Source organism: Cavia porcellus, unplaced genomic scaffold (assembly GCF_034190915.1).
Source record: "Cavia porcellus strain 051 isolate PalLab524CR breed Dunkin Hartley unplaced genomic scaffold, mCavPor4.1 scaffold_9, whole genome shotgun sequence".
Taxonomy (NCBI): Eukaryota; Metazoa; Chordata; class Mammalia; order Rodentia; family Caviidae; genus Cavia; species Cavia porcellus.
This window is the reverse complement of record NW_026947492.1, coordinates 60915904-60930794: the sequence shown is the minus strand read 5'-3', so window position 1 is coordinate 60930794 and position 14891 is coordinate 60915904. Positions and strand designations below refer to the sequence as shown.

Sequence of the window (14891 nt, the reverse complement as noted above, 5' to 3'; positions counted from 1 at the left end):
CAATCCTTCAGTTGATTGTTCCTGAATCCACGCTCTTTGAGCTGTGACTTTGTAATAACTGCCATCAGGATATGTTGACTGTTTTCCTTTCTTAAAATCTGTACTAGACCTGTGACATTTTTGGCCAATATAATGCAGCAGAAGGGTGAGATGAATGTTATGTGTAAGCCTGAATATCTTGCATGTGTTGGCTCTTTTTTGTACTCCATCCAGCCACTCATTTGAACAAAGCTGAACTAGTTTGCTGGAGGACGGGACAGATATGAGTCATCCCAGTGGAAGCCATTGTAGATTATCCAACACCTAACTAATTTAGCAGATGACCTCAGATCCATAAATGATCCCAGCTAAGATCAGAACAACTTAACTGAACTTAGCATAAGTTGTTAAATTGCAGAGTTATGAGCCATATAAATACTTGCTGTTTTACTTGGGTTGGTTTGCTATTCAACAAAAGCTAAGCAATTAAAAAACATAATATAGGAGGTCGGTGCAAAGGATTGGATAGGAAGGGTTTAAAAGAAAGATATTGGAAAAATGAAAGAGTGCTGTCATAGCCAGGGGTTTAGCTCAGTGGCATAAGTGCCTGTCTGACAAGTGTGAGATCGTGAGTTCAACCCCTAGTACCATAAAGAAAAATGCTGATGTTTACTGATCTAAGTGGTGGGTACACGGGTGTTTATGGTATCTTTCCTTCTCATTTTATTTTAAAGTTTTCATTACAACAAATGAGATCATAATTTTAAAATGAAGAAAGTAAGTGTTGGAGTCCTAAAAGCAAGGCTCTCTTTCCTTTGTACTCTCATTTCCATGGCTTTAAGTATTTCTGTACTTTGATAACTTCCAAATTAGTATCTCTAGCCCAGACTTCTCTTACAAGCCTCAGAGTTGTATTTCTATCACTTGACATCTGCACTTGAATGTTGCTATGGTTTATGTCTGGATGTCCCCCCAGTGTCACATGGTCATGGGAATGGTGCTTTTTGGAAGCAGCTGAATCTAGAGTATGTAACTGATTTGTAGTGTAATGTTGGGATTAAGGCTGAGTGATTGCTGGATCATTCCATTGATTGGATTAGCAGAATCCCAGAAGTCTGGATTAAAAAAAAAGGGGCAGAAAGAGGCCTGTTTTGCCCTCTTGCTTATTTTCGATCTTCTGCCACCATGAACTGTTGCTCCTCTGCCTTGTGCCTTGCAGCCAGTAAAATATGGACTGAAATCTCCACGCTGAGACTGAGCTAAATAAACCTTTCCTTCCTTAACTGTGGGCATCAGCTATTTTGTCTCAGTAACATAAAAATAACTAAGACAAATGTCCTTTAGGGATTGCTGATTTAATGTTTAAAAACTGGTTAATCTCTGTGGTAGCCAGTCTTACAATTGCCCCATTGACCCCCCAACCTCCCAAAATTTGTACCTCACATAATTTCTCTCACATAGCAGCAGGGTTGATCTGTGTAATCATAGAATTCTATAGAAACAATAGTGTGTAACTTCCAAGGCTAGATGATAACAGACATCGTACTTTTTGTCTTGTTCTTTCTTTGGCTCACTCATTCTGAGGGAAATCAGCTGCGAAGTCATGAGGACACTCAAGCAACCCTATGGGAGAGGAACTGAAACCACTTGCTACTGTCCCATAAGTGAGCCTTCTGGGAAGCTAATCCCTCAGCCCTAGTCATACCTCCTTAGGATTGCAACTTGAAGGAGATTCTAAGGCAGAACCACCAGCTAAGCTGCATCCATCTTCCTAACCCACACAAAAATCCAGGGCTTCTAAATTCACCCAAATGGCTATTGGAAAGAGGCCTCAGTTTCTTCCCATATGACAATATCCATGGGACTTCTGGCTTCACCCAGAGAAAATGGTCACAGAAAGGGCAGTCAAGATGGAGGCCACACTGTCTTTATATCCTAATCTCAGAAGTGACCAGTAATCACTTCTGCCAGGGGGGAATCTTCAGGGACCCTGTTGGAGGCTATCACATTATTCAAGATCTCATAGCCAGTAAGTGGTTTGTATGGAGCTGGAAGGATAATCAAATCAACCTTTATTTTTAACCGTTTAGAGGAAAAGAAAGAAAGAAAGAGAAGATGGGTTTTGTATATAAATCATGACTGGACTAAAGGAGAAGACAAGAAATAGGGGAAAAGGTGCAAACAGTTGTCACTTTGGATTTCTAAACATCCCCAGTTTTCTCCTGTGCCACAATGAAGTCAGCTAGCAAACAAGTCCCAGAAATCCTTACCGGTCCCCCAAAGTTCCAGCCAGGCTCACAACCAGAAATCTTTTACAGATGCTGTCAAGCCACAGCTAGGGCTGGGCGGATCTGGATGGCACACCATTCCTCCAAAACTCAAAGGTGGCTCCATTATCCTAGTATCATCTGACTGCATTTTATTGTCATAAAAATCTCACTTCCATTCTGCTGCATCAAGAAGAAATTTTCACATATTTAGGAAGCACAATTTGCAATATTTGGTGCTAAATTCTGCTGGAAGCTGGGGAGGTAACAAATGATGGCTCCCTCTGACAGTCCACAATAAGGAACAAGTGTGGTGGCATGAGTAGGGGGCATCTGCACTGAGAAAGAAAAGGTCAGAACTAGACAGCTTAAGTTCAAGTGCCTGTGGGATGTACAGGTAGAGATGACTTGGAAGCTGTTGCATATGGAGCTCTGAATCTTGGAAAGAAAGATCAGCCTAAAAATACAGACCTCTTCTCTGTATTTTTAGGCTGATATTTGGATTTGGCACATTTCACTCAGCAAGAGAGTGTGAAAATTAGAGGTGTTATATGGGCTGAGATTGGAAACCTGTATGCCAGCCTCTCTAAAATACTTCCTGCCTTCTTCATGCTCTCTTCTGGGCTTTGCCCAGTACAGTTCCACTTCCTTTGTCCTCCTGCATCATTTTATACTTACCTCTACAGGAGTACTTCTGCTGCCCCTTAAGTGTTTTTCTTTTCTTGAGGTGTAGGTTTAACTTCTAATTCACTGTTCTGCTTCTACCGTCTAGTAATATTTACATACAAATAGGAGAAAGAGACCTGAGAATTACCAAGTTAGATACTGGCCTTCTCTATGACCTCTAGGAAATCCCTTTTCCTCTTTGGACCTTATTTTGTATAGATGTTGAGAGGGTCCTACCTGGCTAGAAGGCTAAAATATTGTGAATGAATTTTCAATAGCATCTTTAGGTTGTATGAGAGAGAGCAGCAGAGGGGGAAGACGATGCCTTGGGTATGTCAGGAATCCACTCTGTGACTTCAGGTAGATTCTGACTTGACTCTTAGACTTACCTAACCATAGAGAAAAATTCTGGGACTGAATTTGGGCTCCTACTTGAAGACAGATTCTGAGTTACTTGTCCACAAGGGGGAAGCATGCACAAAAGGAAAGGGTGAAAAACTGAAAAAAATCTTATTAGGTCTAATTATCCCTCCATATTTTTTTTTCTGTCTTCATTCCCTGACCACAGAGGCATCAGTGTTCTCTGCTTTTGCCCCACTTAGCTTTCCATGGCTAGCCTGAGGCTAACTGCAGTGAGGCTGGAAGTTAGCTAGCAAGTCTCAGGGTCCTTGCTTCTCACTCTGCATTCAAAGACCCAGTCCCACTCCTTTTAGTAGGCTTTATTTGCATATCATGTACCCTTCCCTGCCACTTTGTAGGGAATTGAATTAATGGGTTCACTTGATTTTGTGACATAAAGAACCTAAAAGAGAGGGAAGGGTTAAGGAGGGGGTCCAAATGGTTCTCCGAATATTCAGTTTAGAAGGTGATAGAAGCACCCTGTGCAAAAGTAATCTTACTTATCTTCCCTTTGAGTCTTATTAAGGGACAGACAGGTGCTGGAGACCAGGACTACAGTCATGATGGCCCTCGAGAAATGGTCTTACTCTGCCACCACCATTGTATCACAGATCCATCACTACTTCTTTCAGAGATTTTCAAACTTTTAACTGTCTTATCTTATTGTGGGAATTAGTGCTAACTTGAATAAACAAATTAGGTCAACTGAAGGAGAGAAAAATAAAAATAAGACTGAAAGAAATTTTGTTCTTTGTGGTAGTGGGGATCAAACCCAGGGCCTCACACATGCTAGGCTAGTGCTCTACTGCTGAGTTACATTCACAGCCCCTACTTAATGGAACTTGTGATGAATTGATCCAGAAGGATTTACTGAGTGCTCAGCCAGAATATTTATTCAAACTCTGGTACATCAAGGATATGTCATGCATATTTAAAAGACATTTCAGTTTGGGTAAACTGAAACTTTAAGAACTACACAGTATCTACGATAATAAAAATTACACAGAAACTCATGCCAATAAAGAGACCTGTTTATTACTGATAACACCTCATTTGACTAAAACCACAAGAAATCCACACACAAATATATAAAGTGCAAATTCTCACAGGCAACAGTTTATAATTCACCCTGGTATTTTTGTAGAGAAAAAAACGGATGTTGACAAAAAACTGTTAAATAGTACAATTTTGAACTACTGCTTTACACTTAGAAAAATACTTAATTCTTGACTGTGTATATTTGATCCAGCATGTTTAATGATGTGTACTAAGAGTTTATTTTAGCCTATAACAGGAAGGCCTCACCATATATAGAAGCGGATTTTGCTTTTTAATATAAAGTAAGACACATGATGATCGTGATGTTGGGCAAAAACACAGCAAATACTACCAAATTAGTTGTAACTCACTTGGAAGATACTATTAGGACTCAAAATCACACTGAGACTACTGATATCAAATCTACATGGATAATTGCTTAGCCTTTCTGGGCAGCAGCTTGTTTTGGATGTAAAATACTAGGCATTATATACAATTTCCATGCAGAAAGATGCTCTGCTCTCCCCACAGAAACTGAGCATCACTTATAAATTTCAGTAATGAGAGTAAAAAATTGAATTAGAAAAATTAATTCTTTTAATTTTAAAAAGCTATTTGCTTCCTTAAAATAAATCCCTTAATTCCTATTAAAACAAATTAAACACCCTATAATTGGTATGAAATTAGGTATATGAATATGAAAAATTACAAACTACACCTCTTGCTCTCAGGGAGCTCCTCTCAGGGAGCTGACAGACAATGATTGCTCTTTTCCTTTCCTCCCCCCACTTTAATGTGGCAGGAATTGATAGGTGCTCCTTCTTAGTCAAGGATGCCAATAAGTTAAAGTGAATAAACTTGCCAACATCTCAGACCATATAGTACGGTTCAACAGTAACATAACTGTTTCAAGTCCATTTAATTTAGTGTTAGTGATTTAGAAGCTCAGTCTCTCAAATACAGAGAATATCAATATATTCCACGCTCACCTTTCTCACACTGAAGTCTGGGTGTGCATCCCCAGGGATATGTAGCAACTAAGCATGCAGAGGGGGAAAACACTGAGAGGCACCTGATACATACAGTGCTCCTTCCCAGCAGCACTAGCTTCAGGGGAGATTGAAGACTTCCTTCCTTCCTCCCTTTCTTCCTTTTTCTTTCTTTGAAGATAATATTTCTATATTAGAAGTTTTAGTAAGAAGAATGTGACATTTACTTACAATATAAGGTCAGAACACAAAATTTTATGCCAGAGGCAGGCTGCTTCTGCTTTTGCTCTCAGACCTCCTTCCCCTTTATGCTCTTCTGCTTTAGGGTTCTGCAGGTGGAAGAAAAATTGAGAAGCAAACTCTAGATATGTCACTTTGTCCCTATCTTGATCACTTCACTCATTCTTATAGATTCTCTTATTAAATGACATAATCTTGAATTAACAAAGCAGAAAGATGACTTGGTGAATGTTACAGTTCCTGCTGCAATTAAAGCAGGAAAGGAGCAGTTTGCAAAGAGTCAGAAATGAGCTAATCTCTTCTTTTCACTTAGACTTCTTATATCTTAGGGTAAACTGCTTTGAGGGAAATATGTGAAAAGATTTGAGGAAATTTTGTGCTTTGGTTCCCCAAAGTATAAGGAATGCTCATATAAAATGCTAGGTCAACTAACCATTTTGGTATGATTGTTTCCTCCTTAATTTCTCGAGCAAGTTCAGAAAACAAGTGTAAAGGGCTATCATGAATTAACATAAAGCAGTATCAGACAGACCAAAAAACAGATTATAAAACAGATTTAAAATTACTTCTTATAATGTCTTAAATATTCTGACAGTAATAAAATAAAAAGTTCATTAATAGTTTATGAGTAAGCTCAAAGCGTTCTGAATGAACATAGTTAAGATTTCTTATTAGGGGCCAGGGATATAGCTCAGTGACGTAAGTGCCTGCCTGGCAAGCATAAGGTCCTGAGTTTGATTTCTGGTACAAAAAAAGGATTCTTATCAGTGAGACAACAGGGTAGTTTTTCAGTTAGAAAACCTAGAAGAGTATGCCTAAGGAAACAGGGAGGTAGAGAGAAAATTAACTGCATCTAAACAGAATTTGGTTTTTTTCAAGCATTACAAACCTCAGCAGAAAACATGTGGAAAAAATATCAATAGCAGCAGTTCATAGGACAATTTCTCCTCTAGATTCCCACTAACATGTCTGTTGTATCAGTATGCAGATATTACAAAGTATGCAATCTCCCAGAATCTCTTTGCTGAAATTACAGTATCCAAATAACAATACTTTACATTTAAAACAAACTCCTCAAATATCCTATAATGCTATATATTCTTTAAGAGGAACAGAAATGTGTTCAAGTCTTACTTTTTTAAGGTCAACTAAAAAATAAGATTTAAACAGGTCTTTTATTCATTGAACTCATGCATCTACTACTCAAAATAAACAAAAATTATTTTGTCAGCTGAAACCCAAATATTACTATCAGGGTTTTTCATAACATGATTTTTGTTCCAATCTGAATTTTTAAAAAACTGTGGTGCAAGAAAAGATCTTTCAAAAAGTCATTTAGCATGTCCTTTAATATAAAAAATTTTATTCCTTTAAAAACAGATTTCAAGTGAGAGATTTTATGAGAAATTCTGCTCAAGAAGTTAGGTCTTAAACAATCCATGCTGACTTTTTAAAAAGCTCTTTTCCTTCTGCTCTGTCCGCCTCCCTAGAAATGGGGAACAGTATGATATAAGCACTTCAGTCCTTTAATAAAAGCCTTAGTGCATAACTTATGACTTAAGAAATGATCTCAATAGCTTTCTCCTTTCTAGAGTTAAATGATCATAATTCTTTCAACTTTTTCTTAGGTCTTTGTTTTCTAATCTATATTTTATTTCTATAGTTTGTATTTTTATTTGTTTTCTAATCTACATTTTTTATTTCTGCTTAATGTCCTCCTGAGTTCTCACATGATTCTGAACACAAGGGACAACATCTTAGCAGGAATTTAGTATCTAACAGAAACACTTATTTTCACCTCCTAAAACTGAGTCATTTTTAGTGATCTCTAATAAAGGAAAATGATAGGTTCACTTCTGCTCATTATAACAAGAAATAAACACAAGTAAACTTTCCCACAGTTTATTCCCTACCTGTATGGTATCAGCTTTGTTCTTCACAAGAAACAGTTTTTGTGCCGTCTTAGTGGCCATTATAGTGTCTACTTTTACTGTTTACTTTCAATTTATGTTTTGATCTTGCCCCATTCTTTTATTTTTCCCTGCAGAAAAGTTATTTACATGTTCAATGAAAACGTACACATTTCTGAGAGTGTTCAAAAAGAAAAAGACGAACAATACAGTGCCTGCAGCTGAGATTCATAGGTAGCACTTCTGCCTGCTGGGCTGTCACTGTGTACCCACTCCGTCAAGTTCGTGTCAAATATCATGCTCAGACAGACTCAAGAATTTGGGTAGAATCAAATAGTGTCCTCAATCTATGTACTTCAGGAAGCTTTATAAAATTTTGCTAATTTCAACTTTAGACTTTAACATTTTTTAGAAAAAAATCCAAACTTCAAGGACTCTTCAACTTAAGACGGTTTCCATGTTGCATCATATTAAAGCATTCAAATAAAACTGTTTTCTTCATAAGAGAATAACAATCATGGCATGGTTTTAGTGATTATGAATGGGCTACCATTTAATTAGCCTCATTTGTTCTTTGGTCACAGAAACACAGATACTAAAACCAAACACAATGTTCTTTATACATATATAACACTGTTCATACCACTTTGCAGAATATATGCTTTTTCCTAAGTTATAATCTACATTCCTAAGAACTAACAAACCAAAAAGTATTTTACACATTTTTAAATAAAAGAAAACATTCTACACATTTCTTCTCCAGTGCAAAACTTTTGAAAACAAATTCTTTTGCGAAAAAATGGTGTGTATATTTAGCTAGTTGTCTATTATCTACAATCATACAAGACCTAGAGATAAAATACGGAAAGAACAAATTAACAATAGTGGCAATGCAATAATTTGAAAATTATGTTTAAATTATAGGCGCTCAAACAAAGTTAGCAGGTCACTAAAACAAATGAAACTGTGATTTAATCAACATTCTAATTAGCCAGGCATGGTGGTGTATGCCTGTAATCCTAGCACTATAGAGGCTGAGGCAGGAGGACAGTTGCAAGTTTGAGACCAGTCTTGGCTATAAAGTGAGCTCAAGACCAGCCTGAACCATATTGTTTTGTCTCAAAAAGACAAAAACAAACAACAATAACAACAAAAAGACCCCAAAACCAACCAACCAACCAACCAAAAACAAAAACCATTCTAATTAGTTTAGGCTTTGCATTATTATTACTGCTTATTAAGGAAACAAATTCTCCAACTCCAGTACTGTTCCTATGGAAAAATTGTTTATATACTTATACCCAAAACCTTGTTTTTGTTACTCCTAGTTATACAGGTATATTTTTGCAAATTGGACAGGAAAATATAGACAGAAGTTCTGTTAAATCTTTTTAGAAAACTATAAAATCAACCAAAAGTGACTTCCTTAAGACATTTTTCCATATTAAAAACAGATAAAGAATATTCATGTGATCAGAAATTCCATAGCAGTCAGAAAAATGTTAGAATACCTTGGACCTTAGCCTTAAACATTAGTTTTAGCATTTGTTAGTATTTAAAATCTAGATGCTTTATTAAAATTAGCATTACTTTATCAGATAAAGTAATAAATCTGCTCTCAAAAATGTTATTTCAAAGTTAAGACTGTCATATAAATTCAGAGCTATTTACCAACTCAGATTTTTTTCTTTACTTAAAGGTTAAGATAACTGATACAAACCTAACTTGAAGACACTTAACTATAGCTACATTATGCCTGCTTTTATTCAGATCTTCTTTCATAAGCACAGTATTTTAAAATCAACAAGCTCACTTGATATGAAGGAAGCACCTGTACAGTTTGGAAGATTTTCTGTAACTATCTGAAAATTGATAAAATTGTATTCAATGCAAGAATGCTGTTTAAGTTCGTATCAGACTTGAGAAGGCACTAAGAAATCTGACAAGAATAAAACCACTAAGAGTGTTGCCACTATTGTTTTCTGTTCAGTAAACATCAGAGTTTTAAATACATGAAGTAAATTTACATTGCACCAGGGGCACTAGAAACAGATACAAAACCACATATTATAACATCTGTACTAAACTAGAAATGCTAAATAGCCTATTACAAATACTTTAATTTGTAAATCAATACCTATGATGTAACAACGACACTCTTTCATGATAATGCAGGAATAGTATCACTTCTTTCCATTTTTATGGGTTAATTTCCTTAACTAATCCTATAATTATGCCACATTTAGTTGCCTTTTTATAAATCATGCTATACACAAGTACAAGATATGGATTACTATATTAAATCAGCCACACTTCAATAAGACAGTTCACTTTTGTTGTTGTTATGTCTGTATTAAAGGAAGAATGATGTGTTACCAGAACACTTTTAATTAATGACTTTCATTCAAGAGTATTAAAAAGTCTGAATTATTTTCCTCCATTTACACTTCATATTTATACAGTTTCTTTAGTCAGCCAAACAAAAAGAAAAGAAAGAAAAAGGAGAGAGAAAGAAGGAAAAGATACTTGGCCAAATGAGATACAGAATGCTAACAGAAGGTTCGAGGGATGGAGTCCTTCGTGGTTCTGTTCCATGTGCCAGTACAAAGCCATAATGCACTGGTATCCTACACAGAACGCCAGATCAGTCCATTCTTGCTGGGCTCAAGAAAATTCTCTATCAGAGCTTCAATGAGTTTTTTTAATTCTTCTTCCAGAAGGGTAATGTCACTAAGGAAAAGGATTGAGAATTTTTTAATTATTTATTTTCACAGCCTTAAATTTTGTTTAAATTATTTTAATTTTTAAGAGAATATATACCTGATTGGATGATCAAATAATCAATAAACAAAAGAAAAATACACTCAATAAAACAAAATAAGACTTTCAGAAATTACATACAAAGAAAACACTATCCTAAACAAATTAAATTGCATTAATAAGACTTCTAGGCACACGATAAGGAATGAATTATAGGACAACCAAACTATATTCCTAAGTCAGGCAATTTAATAAGCTTTCAACATCAACACTGAGGTGTTACTGTAAAGGATGGTTGAGTTCATTCGCTTAGGAATAGGCAGTTAGCTAGAGAAAGGGACTGAAATAGAACTGGGTGGTCACCCACACTGTTAAAATAAAAACAGGCAATGAAACTGGAAGTTTGGACCAAGAAAGGAGTTTCTCAGGCAACATGGAATGCAACTGCTCTCTACATTAAGGGTCAAGTTTGGAGGAACTTAAAAATGCAGAATAACCAGTTTTTTAAAAATTGGTTTCCTTTAACCTCTGCATGCTGAGTAACTAGTTTAGAGACTGAGCTCCAAATGGTCATTTTAAATCTATAGCCAGATGTGATGGACAGTCACCAGCAAGTGAGCAATCCCTGTGCTCTGCTTATTCATAAAAAGTTCTGGACTGAGGGGTCATGTGGCACTCTACTTTATGGGACCCCTCCCAGCTACCAGGAGCCCTTTTTGTTCTTCTTATATTTCCAATAAACATTTTTGCTTTAAACTCCTTTTTGCCTGTGATTAGTAAGACAACAGGCTTGGTTTGTACAATGATAGCTGTTTCACTATGACAAAAAGGCTTCCTGTAATACTTAGAAGGATATTCAATATTGACGTCATGGAATAATGTGATGCACCTTTCAGGTAGCAGGAGAAGGGGTGAATAAAAGAATGAAATATTAAAAAAAATAACTATTCACTTCAAGTGAGCCCTGAAGACCAGCACTGAGGAGCTGCTATTGCCCAACATATTTCTAAGAAAGCCTCTTTTATTTTATTTTATTTTTTTGGGGGGGCTTTTTCCTTTTTATCGGTACCAGGGATTGAACTCACGACTGCCTGCCTCCAAGACAGGCGCTTATGCCGCTGAGCTAAATCCCCAGCCCCTGGAAAGCCTCTTTTAAATTGCCTACAGGAGGGCCAGGGATTTAGCTCAGTGGCATAGCGCCTGCCTTGTAAGCACACGGTCATGAGTTTGATTCCCAGTACCAAAAACAAAACAAAACAAAAAATTGCCTATAGGGCCAGGTGTGGTGACACACACCCATAATCCCAGCATTTGGGAGGCTGAGGCAGGAAGATCATTGCAAATTGGAGACCAACCTGGTCTACAAAGTGAGCCCAAAGACAGCCTGAATGACATAGTGATAACCCTGTCTCAGGTCAAAAGCTTAAATTGCCTAAACCAGGCAAGGCCCAGGAAGAGAAGCCAGTTCATCCTTCCTGTGAGTTGGCAGAAGCCATGCTGGGACTGGGAGGAGTACAAGAAGCCAATTTTCCCTTCACATAAGCTGTACAAACCATGCAGGGTCCAGGAGGTCCAGGAAGGCAGAAACCAGTTTACCTTTCCTGTGAGATGACTGGTGTACAGGCAGAGAATCAATTACCACTGCCCACCCCCCTATAAGCAACCAGCTGGTTTGGAGGACAGGCTGAGTTAAGATACAAAACAACTAAATGCTTGTATTGTTTGACTGACTTTGTAGGCCTAAGGCTAATAGTCTGAGAATTTATCAGGAGGATAACATTATGTAATATAGCAAACATGGGGGATTTCTTTCTGTCTTGTTTTTGAAATCTAATATTGTTCTCACTGTTAAGTTTTTTTTTTTTTTTTTTTGTCTTTTTCCTTTTTATCGGTACCGGGGATCAAACTCACGACTGCCTGCTTGCAAGGCAGGCGCTTATGCCGCTGAGCTAAATCCCCAGCCCCTACTGTTAAGTTTTGTTATGATATATTGCTTTATTTTATTTAATGTTCTGTGATGATTGGTTTTATTTGATTTTACTATGCTGATAGCAGGGACAATTTGTGAAGATAAGATATACTATGGTAGCCATTGCTGATTTCCTATTATCCTGTTTTGAAGTTCTGTACCACTTGCACTGTTTTGTTTTGATTGGCTCTATTCTGTTTTATTTTGTTAGGTTTTATTCTGTTTAAAATAAAAAATAAAAATAAATTGCTTATAGGTCATTTTATAAGTTACAAAACAAATCAGTTCTCACTGCTTTAATAATCATCTTTTGTTTTAAACAAACATGGCATTACTGAACTTGCTTGAGTTTAGTATTATTATTATCATTATTATTATTATTTTTGAGAAAGGGTTTCACTATGCAGTTCAGGCTGACTTTGAACTCACACTGTAGCCCAGGCTGGCCTCACACTCACATTGATCCTCCTGTCTCAGCCTCCCAAGTGCTGGGATTACAGGTGTGTGCCACCATTCCCAGCCTTAACTTGCTTAACTTGAAAATCTCTACATAACTTCAGGTCATTTTTTCCCCCTAATGTAAACAAAATTTTAATGTAAAGACATGAAGTCATGCAAAATAATATATTCTGGCTGGGCTCTGAAAGCAGTTTCAAGAAATTTCCGTCCCACGTGGCATAGTGGTACAAGTTTATAATCTCAGCACTCTGGGAGACTAGAGTAGAAAGATCATAAACTTGAGTCCAGCCTGGGCAGTTCAGCAACTTAGTGAGGACCTGTCTTTAAACAAAAAAAGGGCTAAGGGATGTATTTTAGGGTGAAGACCTGGGTTGAAATTCCAATACCAAAACAAATAAAACAAGACCAAAAAACTAAAAACTCGATAAATAACAATAAAACTTCTTCTCAAAAATACATGGTGAATGATAACATTGTAGGAGGTACTACTTTTAGTAAGTATAAGTAACCTTTGGATATGTTTAATAAATGTTAATAATTTGTGATTTAGTCACAATTTATACTCATGAAAATGAACTAAAGGGGGGCTGGGCGCCTGCCTTGCAAGTGTGTGGTCGTGAGTTTGATCCCTGGTACCGATAAAAAAGAAAAAGACAAAAAAAAAAAAAAACACCCAAAAATGAACTAAAAAGGTTATGTCAAACTATATTAGACACAGAAAAGAAATATTTGGCAATAAATACAAATTATTTCTTTCAGTACTAGAATCAAACCCAGAATATCAGGAACACTAAGCGCTCTAACACTGAACTACATTTCCAGCCCAGCTGCTGTTTATTTCTTCATGCTCATCATATAATAAAGATCAGTGAGTCTTTTTAAGAATAGAAATTTAATATCCAAATAATGCATCATCTTCTGAAATAATCTGGAAGGACCTCAAAAAGTTAAACATTTTATCATATAGGTTATTATATGACCCAGCAACTCCACTTGTAGCTATGTTTCTATTTATCCAAAAAATGAAAATCCACACATCCACACATAAACATTTCTTCACAAATAATCATAATGTAAAATCCAATGAATGTAAATAACCTGAATATTTACTGACTGATGAAGATTAAAAGGATGGTATACCTATGCAATGGAATATTTTGATAATAAAAACAAATTTTTAAAAAACGAATAAATCAGAAATAAGCAAAACATTATGCTAAGTAAAATGTTCCAGTCACAAGGGACTCTATATCATATGATATATTTATAAGAAATGTCTCAAATAAAATCTATAAAGAAAATAGTATATTGGTGGTTACTTAGTGCTTTGAAGGAAGGAAATAAGAAATGATTTCTAATGGGTACAGGCTCATTTTGGGGATAATAAAAATGTTAAAAATTGTAGTGATGGTGACATTAAACTGGGTGAACTATTCATTTTAAGCGAGTGTACTCTATCTTACGTGAGTTATACATAAAGCCTTACATACATGTCTAAAAATCTACTCTTACCTCTGGTCAGGTGGTGCACACATTTCTGCATAGTACTTTATCTTTGGTTCTGTCCCACTTGTCCGAAGAGTAGCAACACAACCATTTTGAAAAGTAAATGTAATCATTTGGCTGTTTTTACTCACAGGCAGCACCTATAAAAAAATTATAGCTTAATTACATGTTATCTTACTCACTTTTAAGAACTGTAAAATATATTCTACTTCTCTGTGGTACCTAAGTAGTCTAATTCATAGAACTAGAAATTAGAATGGTGGTTGCCAGGGTTTAGGTGGATGGAAATTTAAAGTTGTTTAATATGAGAAAAGAGTTTCAGGTTAGTGAAATGAAAAAGTTCTAGAGATCTGTTGTACAATGTGAGAATATACTTATCACTAGTGAACTGTATGTTTAAAATAGATAAAACAGTAAATTCTATGTGTTTTTAACACAACTAAAAAACATTTTAAGGCAAACATGGTGGCACAGACTATAATCCTAGCACTCTAGGAGGCTGATGCTGGAGGATCATAAATCTGAGCGCAGCCTGGGAAACTTAGCTCTGGCTCAAAATAAAAAATTTAAGAAGGGCTATAGATTCAGTGCAAAAGTCCTGGGTTCAATTCCCAGTACCAAAAAACAGATGAAAATTTTAAAAATTATATGAATCCTTATAATAATCTAGGTACTAGACTATATATACATATATATATATGTACATCAT

At 36.1% G+C, this 14891-nt stretch overlaps 1 protein-coding gene across 1 annotated transcript in view; it reads right to left on the bottom strand.

Annotated features, from left to right (window-relative positions):
* Positions 1 to 4324: 4324 nt before the first annotated feature.
* Positions 4325 to 14891, bottom strand: part of Pgm2l1 (phosphoglucomutase 2 like 1) — a 77701-nt gene continuing 67134 nt past the window's right edge. The window contains exons 13-14 of the mRNA XM_003463435.5: positions 14189 to 14322; positions 4325 to 10218 (exon numbers count right to left, since the gene is read on the bottom strand). Of these exons, the coding sequence (XP_003463483.1) occupies positions 10116 to 10218; positions 14189 to 14322 (237 nt within the window). The 3' untranslated portion in view covers positions 4325 to 10115. The remainder of the gene's footprint in view (positions 10219 to 14188; positions 14323 to 14891) is intronic.